The sequence below is a fragment of the Tamandua tetradactyla genome, chromosome 7 (assembly GCF_023851605.1).
Source record: "Tamandua tetradactyla isolate mTamTet1 chromosome 7, mTamTet1.pri, whole genome shotgun sequence".
NCBI classification, from domain to species: Eukaryota; Metazoa; Chordata; class Mammalia; order Pilosa; family Myrmecophagidae; genus Tamandua; species Tamandua tetradactyla.
The window spans coordinates 88,418,687-88,442,648 of record NC_135333.1 but is presented as its reverse complement, the minus strand read 5'-3'; the positions used below and the strand labels follow the sequence as shown (position 1 = coordinate 88,442,648).

Here is a 23,962-nt window from a genome sequence, read left to right as displayed (position 1 = left end):
TTGAGCATCTTTTCATGTGATTATTGGCCATTTTGTATGTCTTCTTTGAAGGAATATTCTTTGCCCATTTTCATAATAGTTATTTGTCTTTTTATTATTGTGTTCTAAGAGTTCTTTATATATTCTTGGTACAAGTAACTTATCAGATATATGATTCAAAATTATTTTATCCCATTCTGTGTGTTGTCTTTTCACTTTCTCAATAATGTTCTTTGAAGCACAAAACTTTATGATTCTGATAAGTCTAATTTATTCTTTGGTTGCTTGTGCTTTTGGTGTCAGGTCTATGAAACCATTGTCAAATCCAAGCTCATCAAGATTTACCCTTCATTTTTCTTCTAAGAGTTTTACAGTATGCTAGCTTTCTAGAATTTGTTTCTAGGCCAGGCATTGTTTGAAGCACTTTTCATATAATAATTCATGTGTTCCTTACAAACAGCCATATTAGGTAAAAAAAAATTATTATTCCCAAAATACAGATGAAGAAATGGAGGCCCAGAGAGTAGTGAATGTGCAGCCAGATTACAGCCAAAGAGAAGCCAGGCAGGGGCATTTCTTGCTTGAGTTAGGGCCATACTGTCCTTGGCATTTAACACAATATGGGAATAAAACTTGCTTTAGGAAACATTAACTGAAGATCAAATAAGGTAAAATCTCTTTGTGAAAGTCACTTCCTTTCCTCTATTTTTCAGACTTTTCTGAAAATTCCTGGTATGAATACAGAATAAGTTCCAAACCAATCTTCTTTCACTTAGCAAATATTTACTGGAAGGGTATTTTAAGAAGTCATTTATTAACTTATTCAGGATCCCAACTTCTCCCATTGATCTATCTATCCTACCTATTTGAAATTCTGGTTTATAATTGGATCGTTTAACAAGTAATTGCCAGAGTCTCTCAGTAGCCCATTACTCCCTAAAGGGTTGTGATTAATGGAACCCTCTACATATTTAGCAAGTTTTTGTCTTCTTTAACAATTTGTGCCTCCTAGGACTACTTTGGTTTTTCTGTCTCTTGAAGGGGTGGACTGCCCATAATTTAGTCCCCCTCCAGGACCCCTTCATAGTTTTTAAGACTCAATTTTAGGTTTTCAGACAATGTTATATTTATATACAGTATGCATCTCAGCTCTGAATTTGGAGAAACTCCAAAGTGTATCTTTGTGTGTAGGTTCCCAATAGGTACACCAGAAAGTCATATCAGCTTCATCAAAGGACAAGAGAAGCAAATAATCTAAGGCTTCTCTGCCAATAACACCCTCTGCTTTGGTGAAAACTTCTAATTTATAGGACCTGGATCAGGGCAATAAGCAAGAGCAAGGGTCTCAAGAAATCTTTCAGAAACATGCAGATTTCCCTTTGATTCATACCTATTTCTGGCTGAATTTATTCTTAATTTCTGGCTGAAATTATTCTTAATTATAGAATCTAAGTAAGTATCTGGTTTGATTCTTTATAGGCTTCTAGGCAAGATACCTTTTGTAGGCAGACCTCTGTAAGGTGAACTGTATCTTGTATGCAATTCACTGATGAAAAGGTAAGAAAATGACAGCTAGAATTAGTTTGGAAGTAAACTTTGCTCATCACCTCGACCATCCTCTATTGACACAGTTAAATAGACTGGACTATTCCGAGTTACAGAAAATGTGAAACAGACAGTATCTGACTGAAGATGAAGGTAGGAAACCACACCAGGCTCTTACCTGGAATTCTCTTTTTGGCCACTCTAGCATCGAACTTAAATCCTGAAAATCATATAGAGACCCCATATAATATTTCTTTGCCTCAGCAAAGAAATATTTCATACTGGTTGTCTGTGGGACCCATGGTACAAGGCTTTTATCTCCTCAGGTTGATGAGGGTGGAATAAATAGAGAGGAGGGAGAGAAGTTAGATATAAATAAAAGTAAATATATATTCTGATCTAAATTTAACCCTTTATAATATCAATTATTCTTCCTTGTCAATTTTCCATGTTAGAATTTAACATGTAGAATAATAATATTTAATCAAAAGAGTATATATTTGGAACACTTTTTGTTTACTTGGACTCATTACTAAATTTCATGATTTAGAGGTATTCAACCTATTTTGCCACAGAATCACCTTTCTAAGCCCTAATAATTTCAAAGAAACAAGAAATAAGATCATTATGATTATATTACCAATCTCAACAGTTAACCTAGCAACTGTTCTGCCTAGTTGCTCTTCACATTTTATCAGTAAAAGATACATTCCAGTTGAAAATGGATTCAGTGTTTCAAAAGCAGATACTTAAAGAAATAAAACAACAGCAGTTCTTGTTTTGACAAATAAAGTGCTGCCTTGGGACTTTAACTTATCTCAAGTACATGACACCCTCCATATGGTCCTTTCTCAGCAAATTAGTCAGAACTAGCTCATAGTAATGACCGCGCTGTCCATCCTTACAGCTTATATGTACTTCTAACGGGAAACTGCCAGGGAATATGAACCTCATCTACCTTTTCCAGCTCTCTTTCTGATTGGAAAGATTGCTGTCCAGAATGTAAAGCTTATCTACTAACTTAAATTAGTTCCAAGCAGTCCGATGCTTACTATTTATGGTGAAGTATATGCCATGTGCCTTAAATACATAATCTCATTTAGTCCTCATAACAACTGTGTGAAGGAGGTATATACCTGACTCCTAAAATTATCAAATCAATAGTATAGCTCAGAAGGTCATTTTCAAAAGCCCCAGGAAAAAAAAATTCCAAGACTTTGATGATCATTTTATTATAAATAAGGCAAACTTCATAAAATAAATATTTAGATCCAATTAATGCTGTTTTAAAAAAATTACTGTAAAGGTTGTCTATATTTTGTTCATTTCACCAAATGTCTCTGAGGCACATATATATGCAGACCCTGGGAAAGTCCCTGATGAAATGAGGATGAATAAAACATACCCTGCCCCTGCCTTTAATCTCATAGCCTCAAGGTAAAAACAGACCTGGAGTTATACCTCTAATCATGGGTGCTATACAAAATGTTTAATGACTTCCCTGAGCAAGTACCAATCAATCAGAATAGACGGTAGCTATCTGCAGTGAGTATGGCCAAAGACTTGTTGATTGCATATCAAATTTATCTTTAACAATGCTATCAGTTCTTAAATAGAGATATATGGAAACACAGGTGGGGAAGGGGTAGAAGTGGTCATGAATAGCAAAATAAACATGATGTATGAAGGATGAGTGGGAGTTTTCCACAAGACAAGAGAACAGGGTATTTTAGGCAGAAGAAGCAGTTGGACAAAAGTTAGGAAGACTTTGTAGCCCAATATGGTTAGATTATAGGGTTCATGGGGAGTAATGGCTAAAGATGAAAGACATCTTAGACCAGATCATGAAGGCCCCAAACTAAGCTAAGGAATTTGTGCTTCTTTCTTTGAGCATCAGAGAACCATTAGTGTTTTATACAATTATATCTGTGCTTGAGATAATTTTGATAGCACTGTAGAGAATAATTGGTGGAAGATTTAAAGGCTATCGTGTGGTAGTTAGATTCAGTTGTCAACTTGGCCAGGTGAAGGCACCTTGTTCTGTTGCTGTGGCCTTGAGTCAATGGTACGTGAACCTCATCTGTTGCTGATTACATCTGCAGTCGGCTAGGAGGTGTACCTGCTGCAACGAATGATGTTTGACTTAATTGGCTGGTGCTTAAATGAGAGAGCTCAACATAGCACAGCCCAAGCAGCTCAGCATACCTCATCTCAGCACTCGCAGCTCAGCCCAGGCCTTTGGAGATGCAGAAAGAAATCACCCCAGGGAAAGTTGTTGGAACCCAGAAGCCTGGAGAGAAGACCAGCAGAGACCATCCTGTGCCTTCCTACGTAAAGAAAGAACCTCAGTGGAAATTAAGCTGCCTTTCCTCTGAAGAACCAACAAAATAAATCCCCTTTTATTAAAAGCCAATCCATCTCTGGTGTGTCGCATTCTGGCAGCTAGCAAACTAGAACACTATTGCTTAGAAGAAATATGATGAAAGCCCATGCTAGTTTTGTTGCAACGTGAAGGGGAGACATTTTGACTATACATAAGGGCAGGTTGATACAGCTGAGAGAGCAAGAGGGAAAAGTTATGAATGAGGCCAAAGATTTTGGCCTTAGAAACTTCCCTAATTTTTACTGAGATAATACAGGCAGATGAAGATAACATCTACAGTAAGTATGGCTAGTGAGCAAGATAATGAGTTTGGTTTTGGACCTAGAACATCATGCAGAGCATCCAGATGGAGATGTCAAATAGGCAGTTGGAAATATTAAAGGTGACTGGCAGTAGCATGCTATTTAATTAAATCATTTGATGCCTTATATATGCTCTTACATGAAAGACAACTGACACCCTAAGGGAGAAACATTCTGAAACTAAACTATTTAATTTCTTCTGATTTAGGAAAATCAGGTTGAAAATAATATTTATTAGGTTGGTGCTTTGTCTGAGCATGAGGCTGTCTTTTCCCAGCATGTTTTCATTTCTCCAAAGGACAAAATGGGAACGCTGAACAGATTTTACTGAATTACATCAGTTTGATTTAGTTTAATGGTTCGTTTGAGTCCATTTATATATAGGGTATCATATTTTATAAGTATCAAAATGTATTCTAAAACCAAATTGGATTATATGAATATATCATCATGGTGATAAGCCTGAGGTTGGGCCATGATTACTTTATAGGTAAGCTTGACTTGCAAATATCCCTGCCACAGATATTTGAAGTGCTTTTATAATTATGTCTTAGTAAATTCCAGGATCGCAGGTATCAGGCTGCACATAAAACTCCAGTGCTGATCTGTCAAATGATGTCTGGGGGAAAGGGCCAGTATTAGCTCATAGTCTGGATCTTCACTAGTCAACATTAGTGTCAATGAATCTTCATATCATTAAGCAAAATACTATTTAAAAGCTCAAACATTTATACAGTTTTACAGGAAAATAATTCATATCTATATGTAATCTATTGTGTGATCAGTATCTGAAGTCACACTGAAAGCTTGTTTTTTTTTCTTTATTAGAGAAGTTGTGGTTTACAGAACAACCATATATAAAATACAGCATTCCCATATACCAGCTTATTTAACCACAGCGATGCTGTGGAACACTTGTTACAGTTGATAATAGGACATTTTTATAACTATCCTATTAACTGTAGTCCATGATGTAACTTAGGGTTCACAGTTTATGTAGTATACTTACCTAGATTTATTTTTAACTTTTATTCTGCTACCAAAGCTACAATTTAACATTTTCCTTTCTGATTACATTCATATATATTTCAGGGCTGTTAATTACATTCCCAATGTTGTGTTACCATAACCATTACCAAAACATTTCCATCATTCCATGTAGGAACCTGTACATTTTAAGCCTTAACTTCCCATTCCCTATCCCCACCATATCCCAAGGAAATCTTTATTCTAGAGATCATACAGTATTTGTCCTTTTGTGTCTGACTTACTTCACTCAATATTCTGTCTCCAAGATTCATCCATGTTGTTGCATGTATCAGGACTTCATTCCTCCTTGTGCTCGAATAATATTTCATTGTGGTTACATACCATATTTTATTTATCCATTCATTAGTTGATGGATACATGGATTGCTTTTATCTTTTGGTGACTGCGAATAATGCTACCATGAACATCAGTGCGCAAATATCTATACAAACTCCTGCTTTCATTTCTTTTGAGGATATACCTAGTAGTGTGATGGCCAGGTCGTACAGTAGTTCTGTGCTTAGCTTTCTGAGGAACTGCCAAACTGTCTTCCACAGCTGTTGCACCATTTTTCATTGCCACCAGCAATGAACATGTGTTCCTATTTCTCCACGTCCTCTACAGCTCTTATTTTCCAAGTATTTAATAGCAGCCATTCTAATGGGTGTGAACTGGTAGCTATTTCATTGTGGTCTTGATAACTAATGATAATGAGCATTTTTCATCAACTTTCTGGCCATTTGTATACCTTTTTTTGGAGAAATGATGGTTCAAGTCTTAGCCTATTTTTAAATTGGATTGCTTGTCTTTTTTTGTTGTTAAGTTGGAGGATTTCTTTACATATTCTGGATATTAAACCTTTATCAGATGCATGGTTCCCAAATATTTTTTTCCTTATGTAGGTTGTGTTTTTGGTTTCATGATAAAGTAGTCTGAGGCACAAAAGTTTTAATTTGATGAGGTCACATTTATCTATGTTTTGTTGTTGTTGCTTGTGCTTTCGGTATAAAGTCTAAGAAACCATGCCTAACAGAGCAACCTGCATATGCTTCTATATGTTTTCTTCTAAGAGTTTGCTAGTTCTAGCTCTTATAGTTAGGTCTTTGATCCATTTTGAGTTGATTTTTGTATAATATGTGTGGTAGGGGTCCTGTTTGTTTTTTTGGAAATGGAGATCTAGTTTTCTAGCACCATTTGTTGAAGAGACTATTCTTTCCCAATGCGCATGGTCTTTACCCCCTTGTCAAAAATCAGTTGGCCATAAACATGAGGTTTGATTTCTGAGCTCTCAATTCTATTCCATTGGTCTATATGTCTGTCTTCATGCCAGTACCATGCTGTTTTGATTTTTATAATAAGTTTTAAGATCAGGAAATATGAATCTTCCAACCTCAGTCTTCTTTTTCAAGATGGATTTAGCTATTTGGGGACTCAGCCTTTCATATAAATTTGATTTTATATGGAATAGAAAATTCCTACAAATTAGGTTGTAATTTTGATTGGGATTACATTCAATCTGGAATTGCATTTTAATGATATTAAGGATATCAGTTTTCCAATCTATAAACATGGAATGTCCTTCCATTTATTTTGGTCTTCATTGACTTATTTTAGCAGAGTTTTGTAGTTTTGTGTGTACAAGTCCTTTACTTTACCTTTGGTTAGATTTATTCCTAGATATTTGATTCTTTAAGTTGCTGTTGGGAATGGGGTATTTTTTCTTGGTTTCTTCTTATGATTGTTCACTGCTTGTGTATAGGAACACTACTGATTTTGGGGTGTTATTGTATACCCCATCACTTTGCTGAATGCATTTATTAACTCTGGGAGCTGAGATGTATTGTGAATTTTTCTGGATTTTCAGTAGTAGAATCATGTCATCTTCAAACAGAGAAGGTTTTATGTATTCCTTTGCAATTTGGATGCCTTTTATTTCATTTTTGCATATTTGCTGTAGCAAGATCTTCCTGTACAATGTTGAATAACAGTGGTGACAGTGTTTTAAAATTCCATGCTTTGTGGTATAGATGTAAAATTAGTTCTTTAAAAAGAGGAGCACTGAAATTAGCTCTAGAAATGTGTTTGGTACATGGAAACCTACAGCTTTATTGGGGGGATAAAATGCTCTCCTGGTTTAATCTCAGGTGGCTTTTTTGGAATTTGGTTGGAGGTAAAATTAGGAAGTTTTTCACATTGGAATTTGCTTGAAAATTTTTACGGTGCGAGGAGGACATCCTGACCCTTTTTCATCATATGCAATAAAGTAATTAAAATCTGGAAAAAAGAGATCCTTGATTTTAGTAGGAAAGCTTTCAGTCTTTCACAGTTAAGTAGGATATTAGCTGTAGACTTTCCACATATGCCAGTTATGTTGAGGAAGTTTCATTCTATTCCTAGTGTTCTAAGAGTTTTTATCATGAAGGTGTACTATATTTTTCCAAATACATTTTCAGCATCAATTGAGATGCTTATCTGTTTTTTCCCTTCATTCTGTTAATGTGGTTGTATGAATTTGTTAAGCTGCCAGAATGCAATATACCAGAAATGGAATGGCTTTTTTTTTTTTTTAACTTTTTTATTGTATAATATAACACATGTACAAAGCAAAGAAAGAAAAAAGCAATAGTTTTCAAAGCACTTTTCAATAAGTAGTTACAGGAAAGATCCCAGAGTTTTTTATGGCCTACCATACCATCATCTCAGATTTTTCCTCCTGGCTGCTCCAGAACATTGGAGACTAGAAGAAATAAATATTTTTCTTATCATCACAGTCAACTTTTTTTTCTTCTTTGTGAAAAGTCACATATATACAAAAAAGCATTAATTGCAAAGCACAGCACAACAATTAATTGTAGAACAGGTTTCAGTTTGGTATTGGTTACATTCCACAATTTTGGGTTATTTTTCTAGCTGCTCTAAGATACTGGAGACTAAAAGAAATACCAACATAATGATTCAGCAGTCAAACTCTTTTGTTAACCCTACCTTCACTGTATAACTCCATCATTACTTTTGATTTTTCTCCCACTCTTTAGGCGTATTTGAACTATGTCCATTCTAACTTTTTCATGTTGGAAGGGGCTGTCAATAATGTGAGCTAGGGAGATGGAACTAGCTTATGCTCTGGAGAGGCTGGCCCCTTTAGGTTTCAGGACTTATCTGGTCCAGGAACCCATCTGGAGTGTGTAGGTTTCTGGAAAGTTACCCTACTGCATGGAGCCTTTGTAGAATCTTATATATTGCTTTAGGTGTTCTTTAGAATTGGCTGGAATGGTTTTGGTTGGGGGTTGGCAAGTTATGATAGGTAGCAATGTGTAACTGAAGCTTGTGTAAGAGTGACCTCCAGAGTAGCCTCTAAACTCTATTTGAACACTCTCAGCCACTGATTGCTTATTTGTTACACTTATTTTATCTTTTTTGGTCAGGATGGCATTGTTGATCCCACAGTACCAGGGCCAGACTCATCCCTGGGAGTCATCTCCCACACCAGCAGGGAGACTTTTACCCGTGGATGTCATGTCCCACATAGTGGGGAGGGCAATGATTTCACTTGCAGAGTTGGACTTAGAGAAAGTGAGACCACATCTGAGCAACAATAGAGCTCTTCCAGAAGTAATTCTTAGGCATACCTATAAGTAGGCTAAGCTTCTCTGCTACATATATAAGTTTTACAAGAACAAGCTTCAAGCTAGGATCTTTCCTATAACTACTTGTTGAAGAGTGCTTTGAAAACTATTGCTTTTGTATTTCTTTGCTTTGTGTATATATTATATAATAAAAAAATAAAAATAAATAAAAAAAGAGCAAGCCTCAAGATCAAGGGCTTGGTCTATTGATTTTGGTGTCCCTAATGCTTGACCCAATATCAGGGGGTTTCTCTGGTAATAAAGTTTAATAATTCCATACTTTTTCTCTTATCCCTCAAGGGATTTTGCCAATACTTTTTGATTATCTGCTTAATATATTCTAGGATGTATCCAGGCATTGCATTAAGCTATACAGGATTAAAGGCCCTCATTCTTATTCTGGGCTCCTTGTGTGGAACAGTTTTTAAAAAGGGAATTTAATAAGTTATAAGTTTATATTTCTAAGGCCATAAATATGTCCTAACTAAGGCATCCAGAGAAAGATACCTGAACTCAAGGAAGGGTGATCTAAGAGGTCCCTTGTACCTGGGCTCTGTTGCTTTCAGCCTCTGTTCCTGTGGGGGTTCCTCACTTTGCTTCTCGGGGGCTGGCTTTCATCTCTTGGCTTCCCTTGGCTCTCTCCAGGTTCTGGCTTGCTTAACATCGCATAGGAAAGCACATGGCAATGTCTGCTGGGCTCCAAGCATATCCAAACATCTGTGTCTTTGTTCTCTGAAGCAACTGTTCTCCAAGCACCTATATCTGCTCTCTCTGTAGGCTCTGCTCTGAGGTTTCTCCAAAATGTTTTCCCTTTTAAAGGACTCCAGTAAACTAACCAAGATCCATTTTAAATGGGTGAAGTCACATCTTCATCTAATCATAAGGTCACACCCACAATTGGGCATGTCACACCTCTGCAGAGATAATCTAATCAAAGTTTCTCCCCTACAATACTGAATCGGGATTAAAAGAAATGGCTGCCCCCACAAGATAGGATCAAGATTAAAACATGGCTTTCCTGGAATACCTAATAGATTAAGCCAGCACAGTGGTGTGTTACATTAATTGATTTTCTTTTCTTATGTTGAACCAAACTTTCATAATACGGATAAATCCCATTTGATTGTGGTGTATAATTCTTTTTTATTTTTATTTTTATTTTTATTTTTTTTTACATGGGCAGGCACCGGAAATCGAACCCGGGTCCTCTGGCATGTCAGGCAAGCATTCTTGCCTGCTGAGCCACCGTGGCCCGCCCATATAATTCTTTTAATATGCTCTTGGATTCAGTTTGCCAATATTTTGTTGAGGATTTTTGCATCTATATTCATAAGAGATATCGTTCTGTAGTTTTCTTTTCTTATGTACCTTTATTTGGCTTTTATATGAGGGTAATGTTAGCTTCATAGTATCAGCTGGGAAGTGTTTCCTTCTCTTCATTTTTTCTTGGAAGAGTTTGAGCAGAATTGGAGTTATCTTCTTGGAATGTTTGGTAGAATTCTCCTAAGAAATCACCTGGTCTTGAGCTTTTCTTTATTGAAAGGTTTATGATGACTTATTCAATCTCTTTACTAGTAGTTGGTTTGTTGAGATCATCTGTATATTCTTGAGTCAATATAGTTGGTGTATTTCTAAGAACTTGTCCATTTCATCTAGGTTATCTAATTTATTGGCACATAGTTGTTCACGGTATCCTCATATAGTCATTTTTATTTTAGTGGAGCTGGTAGTAATATTCCCCTTGTCATTTCTGTTTTTCATTATTTGTATTCTCTCTCTCTCTCCTTTTGTTTGTAAGTCTAGTTAATTGTTTGTCAATTTTGTTGATCTTGTGAAAGAACCAACTTTTGGTTTTGCTGATTCTCTCTATTGTTTTTTCTATTTCATCTCTCTTCTCTATTTGTTGTTATTTTCTTCTTTCTGCTTCATTTTGGTTCTGTTTGCTCTTCTTTTTCCAGTTCTTCCAGTTTTGAGGTTAGGTCTCTGATAGAAATTTTTTTTCCTTTTTAATATAAGCATTTAAAGCTATAAATTTCCATCTCAGCACTGTCATCATTACATCCCATAATAATAATAATAATAATTATTATTATTATTATTATTATTGTCATGGCCAGGCTCCGGGAATTGAACCCAGGTCTCCAGCTCGGCAGGAAAGAATTCTTGCCACTGAGCCACTGTTGCACCGCCCTCATCCCATAAGTTTTTGGCATGTGGTATACTCATTTTCACTTGCCTCAAGATACTTCCTAATTGTGCATGTGATTTCCTCCTTGATTCATTGGTTCTTCAAGACCATGTTGCTTAGTTTCCACATATTTGTGAATTTTCCATTTTTCCATTTGTTTTGATTTCTAGCTTCATTATATTTTGTTCAGAGAATATAGATTGTATAGCTTCAATATTTTTAAATTTATTGAGAATTGTTTTGAGACCTAACATATGGTCTATCCTAGAGAATGACCCATGTGCATTTGAGAAGAATGTGTACTCTCTGTTTTGGTTAGGTGACATTTATATATATGTCTGTGAGGTCTTTTTCCTTTAGAATATTGTTCAAGATCCTGTACTTCTGTTTTGGGGGGGTGGGGGGATGGTGTGCATTGTCCAGGAATCAAACCCAGGTTTCCCACATGGAGGTTGAGCATTCTACCACTGAACCGCCTGCACACCCCATGTCTTGAATTTCTTTATTGTTCATCTGACTAGATGTTATATCCATTATCATAAGTGGCGATTAGAGTCTCCTTCTATTAATATATGTATTAGCTAGGCTTCTCTAGAAAAACAGAATCATCAGGAAATATCTGTAGATATAAAATTAATAAAAGTGACTCATGTAACTGTGGGAACGTAGAGTCCAAAATCCACAGGGCAAGTTGTGATGCTGATGACTCCGATAAAGGGTCTGGATGACCTCCGCAGGAGAGGCTCGCCAGCCAAAGCAGGAAGAAAGATCGCCTCTTCTGAATCTCCTTAAAAACTTTCCAGTGATTAGATTAAGCATCATTCATTGCAGAAGATATTCCCCTTGGTTGGTTATAAATGCAGTCAGCTGTGGATGCAGCCAACATGATCATGATTTAATTCTATGAAATGTCCTCATAGCAACAGCAGGCCAGCACTTGCCCAACCAGACCAACCACCTGGCCAAGTTGGCACATGAACTTGACCATGACAATATAGAACCATCAATTTCTTCCTTCAAATCTTTCAGTGTTTGCTTCATATATTTTGGGGCTCTGCTGTAATGTGCATATATATTTTATAATCATTACATCTCCTTGTCAAATTGTCACCTTTTTCAATATATAATGACCATCTTCATCCCTTTTAACTGTTTTTGACTTGTCTGTTTTTCTGGATGTTAATATCCTACTCCTGCTGTTTTTTGATTACTACTTGCCTTGTATATTTTTCCATCCTTTCACTTTCAACCTTTTGTGTCTTTGAATTTGAGTGTGGTGGTTTGAAAGGATGTATGTACCCTAGAAAAGCCATGTTTTAATCCTAATCCCATTTTGTAAAGGCAGCCATTTCTTCTAATCCTTATTCAGCACTATATATTTGAAACTTTAATTAGATCATCTCCCTGGAGATGTGACTCAATCAAGAGTGGTTGTTAAGCTGAATTAGGTTGAGACACGTCTCCACCCATTCTAGGTGGGTCTTGATTACTTTACTCGAATCCTATAAAAGGGAGATTCTGAGAGAGCAGAGAATGACAGAGCCACGAGAAAGCCACAACAGAGAACACCACAGAAACACAAAGCAGAGAGTCCATCAGCCAGTGACTTTTGGAAAGGAAGAAGGAAAATGCCTCTTGGGGAGCTGGAGAGGAAGCTAGCAGATGATGCCACATTTGCCATGTGCCCTTCCAACCAAGAGAGCAACCCTGACCGTGTTTGCCATGTGCGTTTCCACTTCAGAGAGAAACCCTGAACTTCACTGACCTTCTTGAATCAAGGTATCTTCCCTGGATGCCTTAGATTGGACATTTCTGTATATTTGCTTTAATTGAGACATTTCCATGGCCTAAAAACTGTTAACTTGCAACTTATTAAATTCCCCTTTTTAAAAGCCCTTGAGCTTCTGGTATATTGCATTCCAGCAGCTAGCAAACTAGAACATTGAGTTTCTTGCAGCAGCATATTTGTTGGAGCATGCTTTTTTTTTTTAATTCATTCCGTCAATCTCTGCCTTATGACTAGAGAGCTTAATCCATTTATATCTAAAGTCAGTTTTGATAATGCTATATTCTGCCATTTTACTATTTAGCCTTTGTGTGTCCTATACATTTTTCAACCCTCAATTTTTGTTAATGCCTACTTTTATAATTATTTGATTTTTGTGTTGTACCATATCGAATGCCTTCTCATTTCTATCTGGATATATTTTTTTATATCTATTTTCCTTGTATGGAAAAATAGATAAAACGATAAATTTTAACCCCATGTTTACCATTATAAATTATATTTATATTACAATATAACAATATATATATATAACAATCATTTTTGGTTTGTGTGGTGATTTGAAGCTACATGTACCTCAAAAAGATTATGTTCTGAAAGCAGAGCCTTTCCTGTGGATGTAGACCTACTGTGAGTGGAACCTTCTGTTTAGGTTATTTCAGTTGAGGCATGTCCTCGGTGGGTCTTAATCCTCTTCCTGGAGTCCTTTATAAAAGATAAAATTTGAAAAAGCCAACAGAGAAAGTCACAGCAGCCAGGAGCTGAAATCAATGCAACTAAAACCTGGCAGAGACAGACCAGCAGATATTGCCGTGTGCCTTGTTATCTGAAAGGGGAGTCTCATGTCATTAACAGCCTGTCTTCCGAGTCCGGGTATTGTCTTGATGATGCCTTGATTCAGACATTTTCATGGCCTTAGAACTGTAAGCTTGTAAATTAAAAAATCCCTATTGTAAAAGCCTTCCCATTTCTGGTTATACTGCATTTCGACAACTTTAGCAAACAAAAACAGTGTGATAACTTAATTTCAATAATGTACACATATACTTCTCCTATACCCCTCCATCCTCCCAGCATTTTCTTTTGTGCTTGCACCACTTATATCTTCCTACATTTTATGTCCAAAAACATAGATTTTATCATTACTATTATGCATTTGCATTTTAACACTTGTAGGATGTAAGAAGAGTAGTTACATACCAAACAACACAATATTATAATAATGGCATTTATAATTACTCAAGTGATTACCTTTGCCACCAGCTTTTATTTCTTTATGCTGTTTGAACCACTGTCAAGTGTCCTTTCCTTTCAGTCTGAAGAAGTCCCTTTAGCATTGGTTGTAGGGCAGGTAATGGTGATGCATTCCCTCAACTTTTGTTTATCAGGGAATGTCTTCATCTCTCCTTCAGTTTTGAAAGAAAGGCTCACTGGATATAGAATTCTTGGTTGGCAGCTGTTTTCTTTCAGAACTTTAAGTATTTCAACCCTCTGCTTTCTTGCCTCCTTGGTTAATGATGAGAAATCAGTACTCAATCTAGTTGGGACTCCCTTGTATGTAACACATTGCCTTTCTCTTGCAGCCTTTAGAACTTTCTCATTGTCTTTTGCATCAGTGCAAAGTGTGATCAGTATATGACAGGGTGTATTTCTTCATACTCATCCTGTTCAGTGTTCCCCAGGCTTCTTGGATGTGCATATTCAAGTCTGGCTAAGTTTGGGAAGTTTCCTAACATTATTTCTTTGAATATTCCTTCTGCCCCTTTCTCTCTTTCTCCTTCTGGAACCCCTATAATGCATATATTGGTATACCAGAGATCTTAGTCTGTTTTCACTTTTTATAAGTCTATTTTCTTTCTGCTCCCAGACCTGGTTCATTTCAAGGGTCTTCAAGTTCACTGATTCTTTCTTCTGCCAGTTACAATCTACTCTTGAAACCCTCCTGGGCATTTTTCATTTCAGTTATTGTGGTCTTCAACTCTACTAATTCAGTTTAGTTCCCTTTTAAAATTTCTATATCTTTAATAAGATTCTCATATTGCTCATTCATTGTTTTCCTGATATCCTTTAGTTCTTAATCTGTACTTTTCTTTATCTCTTTGCACATTTTTTTTTTTTTTTTTTTTTTTTTTTTTTTTTTTTAAAGACAGAGAGAAGGAAGGAAGGATAGAAGGAAGGAAGGAAGGAAGGAAGGGAAACATTTTTAAACATTTTCTTGTTTTATTGTATTCTGTTTCTCCGTTTTTGTTACATGGGCTGGGGCCGGGAATCGAACCGAGGTCCTCCGGCATAGCAGGCAAGCACTTTGCCCGCTGAGCCACCGCGGCCCTCTTTGCACATTTTTAACATATTTTTAAAAAGATTTCTTTTGGTTTGCCCACATTCTCATCTTCTTGGTTGGTGTGTTCTGGGTTTTTATCTTCTTTCTATGGATAGACCATCATTTCCCATTTCTTTGTCATGTACTCTTTTGTTACACACTGTATATTTTAGTGCTTTAAAATATTAACTCTGGGATTTATTTCCTGAGATCTGTTTATTGAGTTTGTAAGCAGCTTGTGAAAAGACAGGTTTTCTTGAGCCTCAGCCCTCCTATCTGGAAGGTCTGTCCAAGTTGAACGCAGTATGTGAGGTTTTCCCTGTCTTTTGGGACCTGCCTGTTTTGGGCTTTGCTTGTTAGTTATTTAGGCATTCCTCTGTTCACAGGAGTTTGTTTGTCTCCTCTGTTTCCCAGAGACCAGACCTCCCTTTCCCAAGAGTTTGAAGCCAGCAAGCTTTTTCCCCACACTTTCTGCTTCTAGAGCTTTTTGCACTCCTTTCATTGTTTCAAGCTGATATGCTGGGTGGCACATTCTAGGAGGAGAGGAAAACTGATGAAGACATTCCCAAATTAGTTGTTTTCAGCTGAAACAGGGCCAGGTACCCACAAAGGGGCACAGATTGGCTCCACGGTGATCTGAGGAGGAAATCAAGAAGGGTATGAAGGGCTTCTTGTTTAGATCCCCAAATCTGAGCTTCCTTAGCCTGTCCAGTAAATGCAGCCCTTCAATTAACTGTCTCCCGCAACCCTGAGGTAATGCAGCATCCCTAAGTCTCCACGGCCACCTTCCCTATCTGGGTTGGTTTGAAACGATGGTGTCCACGGCCTCTGTCTGGGTGGGTTGAAGCACTGTCTGCCCTCAGGGCCAGGCCCTTCGTGATCTGAAGTTATTAATCAACAGCCATGGTCAGCGATCAGCTGTGCTAACCCCTGGTCTTGAGGAAGAGGATTTTTTACGCCCCTTTCTGTCACAGCAAGTAAACCAAGGGCTGGACCCCCAGCAGCCTGCCACCTGAATAGGGGATGCACGCCATTAGCTGTCACTTAGAGCAGTTTATTGTTCTTTAGCACAATCGATCAGCCGCTTCCTCCGGCTCTTCCCTGGGTGCTGTACAGTGTTCTTCTGGCCTCCAGAGCTTCAGAATAGTTGTTTTCAGACAGTTCCTGCCTATTTAATAATTATTCTGGTATGACTGAGTCCTGGCGCTCCCTATTATCTTACCACAGTCCTCTCAAGCAGGTTTTATTTTTATTTGTTTACCTTCTACCACCAGAGTCCTTGGGGGAAAAAAAGACAAAGTTCAATGGTTTATTTTTGACAAATTCTCACCTCCTGGTCTCACAGTTTTCCAGTCCTTTTGGAGGAACTTGAAGCCCTTAAACTAATTCTGGTTGCCCACAGGCCACTACTGCAGTATTCCCTTTAAACCTGTACTTACATATATCCACCTTTCCTGCTCCTCTCTGGTATCATTTGAACTCTCATTTTTGTCATACCCAAATTTAGGATCTTAGTTTTATTCACAGTAATATAAAAATGATTGACCAATCCTTCCAAGGTATGTCCAGTCCTCCCAGGGTGTGTATAAATGCTTGTGTGTCCCTTACTGTAGAATGTTGGCTTGCAAGAATGAGCTGCTTCCTGTGTGCTCTGTGAGATAGAGGAAAGGAGGATCACTATGCTGCGAATAGGGAAAGAAACCTGTCTGTGGTTGAAGCTAAGGCACTGGTAGGTAGAAGATGTCCTTTGAGATTAGAGAAATTGGTTTTTGCCATCTCCTCCAAAGCCCCAGATACTCTCAGAATGGGCTTGGTGTGACAGGCATTGGTACCAGTAGGACTTTTCATCTTCTCAGACTCTATTTTCTGAAGGCAGGATTAATTTCTAATTGGTCTTTGGGAGAAGTTTGTTTTTATTTTATACAGAGCCTCTCAATACTTAGTGGAAACATCAGATTGCACAAATTCTAAGATAATGTTTTTCACAATTTATCACTTCTAAAATTGGGATACATCTTATATGCAATGGCATCTTATGACATTGCTGTTGGCCCAGATTGACTTTCTTACAGAAATATCTATCTCCAACAGTTCCATAGGGCCACTATCAACCTGTGGCAACTTTAATTTAAATTCTCTGCTCATGGTTTTTTTGTATCACACCGATAGTGTGAATTCAGAACTCATACCGCTGTGTGTAATGCCTTGTAGTTCAAAACCTCATAAAAATTTTTTCTTTTATCCCTTCTCCCAGTGTAAAAGTTAAAAAACATAAGCTGCCCCTGGGGGTTTTATGTCAGAGTCTCCTATTAAACTCCCTAATTTGGCCTTTTTATTTTCGTGGTGTTGTAGGGGTTGAAACTGTATGTATCCCAGAAAAGCATGTGGCCAAAATTAATCCCTCCCTGTGGATGTGGACCCAGTGTGAGTAGGATCTTTCAGTGAGAATACTTCATTTTAGGTGTGACCCACCTCATTCAGGATGGGTCTTAAAGCTCTTATTGGAGGCATTTATTTATGGGATGAATACAGAGACAGAGCCACAGAGGCAAGAAGCTGAAAGCAATGAAGGGACATGAAAGGAGAGACCATCATACCCAGCCACATGCTTTGCCATATGGCAAAGGAGCCAAGGATCGCTGGCAGCCAGTCTTTTGGAAGAAAGCACTGTCTTGATGATGCCTTGATTTGGACATTTTTCTCAACCTCAAAACTGTAAGTCAATAAATTCCCATTGTTAAAAGCCAAACCTTTTTGCTTTTGGCAGCCTAGGAAACTAAAACAGTGATTGATAAAATAATGATGTGTCTTAGAAATTCTTATTGGAATTGAGGAGATTCGCTGAGGATGAAATATCCTCTCAGTTTCTTACCTTTGGAAGCAAAGTTGCTCGGCCTTCCTGGGTTGTGGGAGCTCAAGATTCTTCTGAGCAGCTGCTTCACCTTCTTCAGGTTTTTGCTGGTCTCTCAGATCCTGCAAACTCTCTCAAAAGGATGAGGTAATATCCCTCCAGGTGAATGAGTCACTATACAATTTGTAGGTATAATGGGAATTGTTAATTTGTAATTGTAATAAAATTGTACTACTGTGGCTATTATGTCCATTCCTTTTGCAAATATTTATAAAATGTCTATTCTGTGCACTGGGAAAGGAACAGAGATGCCCATCACGTGGCTCCTGCCCTGAGGAGCTTAGACTCTATTATGATTAGATAAGGCATGTACAAAAATAAACTAATGTAATATGGAAGTTGATGATGCCACAGGAAAGACATGGAAAAATGCTCCATGGATACTCAGGAGAGAAAGGAGTCACTTTAGCTTTGGGAGAATTAAAAAACACTTTATGGAAGAAATGGGTATTAATAATAATAATATACATAATAATATTTACCATTTAAAGTGTTTTATTCACATTATATTTTTAAATCTTCTCAGTGTAGATATTAATTCCATTTAACAGATGATAAAACTAGCTCTGAAGAATGAATAGGTTTATAGAGGCAGAATCAGTGCATGGAAGGGTGTTGCTTATCAGTGGGACTAGTTAGAACAAAGGTGTGAACATGGGAAAGCAAAGGTGTGAATGTGGAGCATTGGATGCATGAAGGTAAGTAACAAAGGAGATAAAACTAAATATTTTGTCTAAGCCAGGTAATGGAGGAATATATGGGAGTTATTATTGGAGATTAAAAAAAAACCTGACAAATATTTTATTATAGAGTAAAAAAGGAGAAAGATTTCAAAGATAAGGAAGTGGTTTGGGCCTTGTTGTTTGGGAGAATATAGTACTATGAGAAGAAATAGTAAACACAAGGTAATATGGTACATTCAAGTCCCATCCTAAATACTTTATAAATATCCTGACACTGGCTATGATAGTAGAGAAAGGGTTCAGAAGAAGGGTCAAGCAAGGTCTCAGGGGTAATTAGTTGTGATAGGGTTTCTAAAAGTTCTGAATATGATGGATAGGGCCTCCTCTGGAGGAATTAATAGTCTTAGGTCATCTAGACCAGGGTAGGGTAAACACAGGTCCAGTCCAAGTACGTACATGAAGTCCAAAGGGGATCCTTATGGCATGGACTATTGCAATTCAGAACATTTCAGGCCAAGGTAAAAAAAATCAAAAACATCAAACCCAAGGAAAAGGATTCATTTGGCTACAGAAGCTAGTTCTTCCCCACAGCCAGTTTCCAATTTCCCCCGGTACAGGCTTGACCTCCAAAACCGATACTCCCCAGTCTACCCTCTGATGAACTGACAGAAAACTTGGGCCTTGCAGACCTAGGCAGAAGAGCCAGCTGAACAGCCTTCTGTGAAGGTGTGCTGGTTTGAAAGGAAGCATGCCCCCTAAGAAAAGCCATGTTTTAATATAAATCCCATTTCATAAAGGTAGAATAATCTCTATTCAATACTGTATGTTTGAAACTGTAATGAGATCATCTACCTGGTTGATGTGATTTAGTCAAGAATGGCTGTTAAGTTGGATTAGGGGATGACACGTCTCCACCCATTTGAGTGGGTCTTGATTAGTTTCTGAAGTCCTATAAAAGAGGAAACACTTTGGAGAGAGAGATTCAGAGAGAGCAGAGAATCCTGCAGCACCACGAAGCAGAGAGTCCACCAGCCAGCGACCTTTGGAGATGAAGAAGGAAAACGCCTCCCAGGGAGCTTCATGAAACAGGAAGCCAGGAGACAAAGCTAGCAGATGATGCCGTATTCGCCATGTGCCCTTCCAGCCAAGAGAGAAGCCCTGACTGTGTTTGCCATGTGCCGTCTCACTTGAGAGAGAGACCCTGAACTTCATCGGCCTCCTTGAACCAAGGTATCTTTCCCTGGATGCCTTTGATTGTACATTTCTATAGACTTGTTTTAATTGGGACATTTTCTCGGCCTTAGAACTGTAAACTTGCAACTCATTAAATTCTCCCTTTTGAAAGCCATTCCATTTCTGATATATTGCATTCCAGCAGCTAGCAAACTAGAACAGAAGGGTTTGAGGGGGAAACTGAAATGTGATCATATCAGTCACTTAAGGGCTGTGTTCATTTCAAAGCACTCAGACATCAGGTTTGGGGCAGTGAAAAGATTGTATATTATTTCCAGATCCTAAATATTCATTGGGAGGGAGCTGATATTTCCTGCCAGCCTGAATTCCCATTAATTCTAGAACTTGGATGTGTTATTTTTCCCTTAAGAAGGTCCCTAACCAATTGAGATTGCTAAGCAGGGTTGGATAAATCTGGACTTGGAGTAAGCAGTTGGAATTGCTGTATTAGTACTAAAAGGAAATTATAAACTGGAGATTTAGATTTTGCAGTCATAAACAAAGATGTAATCATAAGATATAAAGTTGCTGAAAGAAATAGGGGAGGGGTAAAAACAAACAGGAAAATGCAAAGACTGCTAAGACTGAACCAAGAGGAGCCCCTAGGGTCATCCATAGGAGAATGGCCTAGGAGAGCAGAAGTGATTTACATATGTTTTCTAATCAGTGATGGTGTAGTTGACAGATTATGGAATTTGGAATAAGAGCATCCTGGATTCAGTCCTTATTATTATTTACTAGCTTTATTGTTTTTCCATTAAGCATAAGCTATATGCTTTTGACAAGTTACTTAATCATGTTTGTTCCATCTACAGATAAGCAATTTCTTTTTGTTTACTTTGTGATCCTTCTTTCTAGGAGATCTGATTAGGTCAATTGTCACCATTCAATATGAACCCCACCCCCACCCCCACCCTGCAGAGAATTGCCCACCAAAACTTTCTTAGAGACCCTATCATATGTTTAAAGGTTTTTATAGGATAAATTATTGTGACTATATAACAGTAATACTATCTTATATTTGTATCATTCTTTAAACATTTACAAAGATATTTCACAGAAATTTTCTCATTTACTATCTACAACACCCTCTACAAGTAGGAAAAGAAGAGTTAAGTAACTATAAAAAGAACTAATAATGAGACAAAATAAAAAATTGCTAAGTAGCAAAATAAATTTGAATCTCACCTTTAATTTTCCTGGAACCTATGGGTTATAGAACCAACTCTTCTGTCTAAATACAGCAGTAAAGTGATATCTTTTATTGAAATAAAATGCTAATATAATAAAAGGAGACTAAAGGATGCAAAATTTTTTTTAATTATAAGAAGATTCGGTTTTGGTAATTGTTCTAGTTTGCTAGCTGCCGGAATGCAACATACCAGAGATGGATTGGCTTTTAATAAAAGGGGATTTATTTCATTAGTTCTTCAGAGGAGAGGCAGCTAACATCAACTGAGCATTGTTCTTAAGTGGGAAGGCACAGGATGGTCTCTGCTGGCCTTCTCTCCAGGCCTCTGGGTTCCAACAGCTTTCCCCAGGGTGATTTCTTTCTGCATCTCCAAAGGCCTGGACTGAGATGTGAGTGCTAAGATGACATATGCTGAGCTGCTTGGGCTGTGCTACACTGAGCTCTTCTATTTAAGCACCAGCCAATTAAATCAAACATCATTCATTGCAGCAGGCACACCTCCTAGCCGACCACAGATGTAATCAGCAACAGATGAGGTTCACAAGCCATTGGCTCATATCCACAACAACACATTTAGGCACCTTCACCTGGTCAAGTTGACAACTGAATCTAACTACCATAGTAATTATATCCAGGTAATTTGGACTTACTGTTCTATCAAAAATTATAGAACATCATTTTTCATAGAACAGCAGAAAACTTTCAGATCTGCTAAGAATTGTGGTTCTATGATCCAGAAGGACAAAAAAATACCAGAAGGATAAGCCCATTTTTTTTTTGTGGCAGCTTTCTCCTAATGGTTTTAGGTTATTTTACGATAAGTTGGTTGAGAGAATAAGCAGAACTTTTATAGATATATGGAACTGGAAGGACAAGCATTGGTGTTCATGGCCCAGCCATGAGAAGAAGACCTGGTAACATATTCATACCAGCATGGGACTGGAACTTTGAAGATTATGTCCAACCAGAAAGAGATTGACTTTCGCGGGGACAGATCCCCCAGCTTCAAGTTGCTTTAACCCCTGATTGAATTAAATTAATATGGTCTCTCTAGTGCGTCTAGCTACCTAATATAGTCTCTCTGAAGGAAGATTACACCATTCTAGGCTTAAATTATCTGTACAATTTTTCATAAAGAATGCTCAGAAACATGAGGCAACAAAGACAGGTGTATGAAACAAATGGAAAAAAAACATAAAATAGAAATAGAAACCCAGATAATGACATTATCAGAAACAAACTTGAAAATAATGTAATTAAAATATTTTTAAAAATAAAAGACAAGCTTGAGAATGTTGGCAGACATGAATTAAGCTTGAGAATGTTGGCAGACATTATGAATTAAATGAAAGGAAACAAATGGAAATAAATCCCAAATTCAAAAGATGAGTTTAAAACAGAATAGACATAACTGCAGAGAGAATTGGTAGATTGAAATAGATTAAAATTTTAGAAGAAACTATCCAAACAGAAGCATAGAGAAATAAATGGGTGGAAAACCCAAGAAAAAAAAATTAAGAACCATGTGTACATTGAATCAGGTGGCCAACAAAAACATGCTCTTAATCTTAATCCACATTGCGGTGGGTATGAAACCATTTGTAAATAGAATTTTTGTGAGAAGTTATTTTTGGTTAAGGAGTGGCCAATTAAATAAGCATGGTTCTCAATCCATATTATTGAAGGTCTTGAAAAGAAAAGAAGCTGGGAGCCAGAGGTCAGAGGTGGCCACACAGGATCCCAAAGTCAGAAGTCAGTGGAAACCAAAAGAGCAGACACAAGGAGAAGGGGATCTCCATATGACAGAAGGTAGAGATGTAATCCAAGGAACTGCAAGAATTGGGGCAAGCCAGGATCAGAATGCCATAGATCCTTGGTTCAAAGCATAGCCTTGCTGATACCTAAATTTTGTACTTCTAGGCTCCAAAACCATGAGAAAATAAATGCTTGTTATTTAAAGCAAGCCATTATGTGGTATTTATCATAGCAGCCTGGCAAACTAATACATATCATACAGAACATAATAACAAGTTTTAACATGGGTTTAATTGTTGTCTATAAAGGAAAGGAAAAATAGAATGCTGTAGAAGCTAGATAACTGTTTTCAAAAGTACAACAAAACTAACAGCTAAATTTTCAATAAAATAAAAAAAATAAAATGGAATGACACCCCAAAGTGCTGGAAGAAATACCTGCCAATCGTGAATTCTATACTGGAGAAAATATTTCTCAAAAACAGAGCTAAAGGTTGATGTCTGGGGAAAATGGCAGAGGAGGGAGCTCCAGGAGTCAGCCCTCCACCAAAACAATTAAACAAGAAGGAACTGACTGAAGCAACGATTTTGAAACTCCAGAGTCCAGAAGAAGATAGTACAGCATTGAGGGAAGAGCAAGAAGAAAAGGCTGATAAACAATGATAAAGGACAGTAAATTGTTGTCTCCTCACTGAAGCTACTGGTGTCCATCCCCAACCCTCACAGCAGGTCCCTTTGGGGCCCTGTCCCTGGCTAGCTCACTGATGACAGAAAAGGATATAAAAATGCTCTTCCCCAAGATCATGGGTGGGCACAGCTGATAAGTGATCATGGCTTTTGATTAGCAAATTTGTATTGTTAGGCATAACATCTTAAGGCAGCTATTGTTTCATTCCTCTCCAGATAAAGGAGGTAACAGCAAATTGTTTCAACTTCAGCCAAGGTTGAAGGTGATGAAGATTTATAGGACACAGCACTTCTGCAGGGCCACAGGGGACAGATAGTTGAAACACTGCATTTGCTGGGCAAGC

At 37.5% G+C, this 23,962-nt stretch overlaps 1 protein-coding gene across 1 annotated transcript in view; it reads left to right on the top strand.

Annotated features, from left to right (window-relative positions):
• The window catches only part of LOC143690526 (uncharacterized), a 109,317-nt gene extending 86,251 nt beyond the window's left edge, over nucleotides 1-23,066 (top strand). Inside the window, exon 6 of the mRNA XM_077168223.1 lies at nucleotides 22,817-23,066. Within this exon, the coding sequence (XP_077024338.1) occupies nucleotides 22,817-23,066 (250 nt within the window). The remainder of the gene's footprint in view (nucleotides 1-22,816) is intronic.
• The last annotated feature ends 896 nt before the right edge of the window (nucleotides 23,067-23,962 follow it).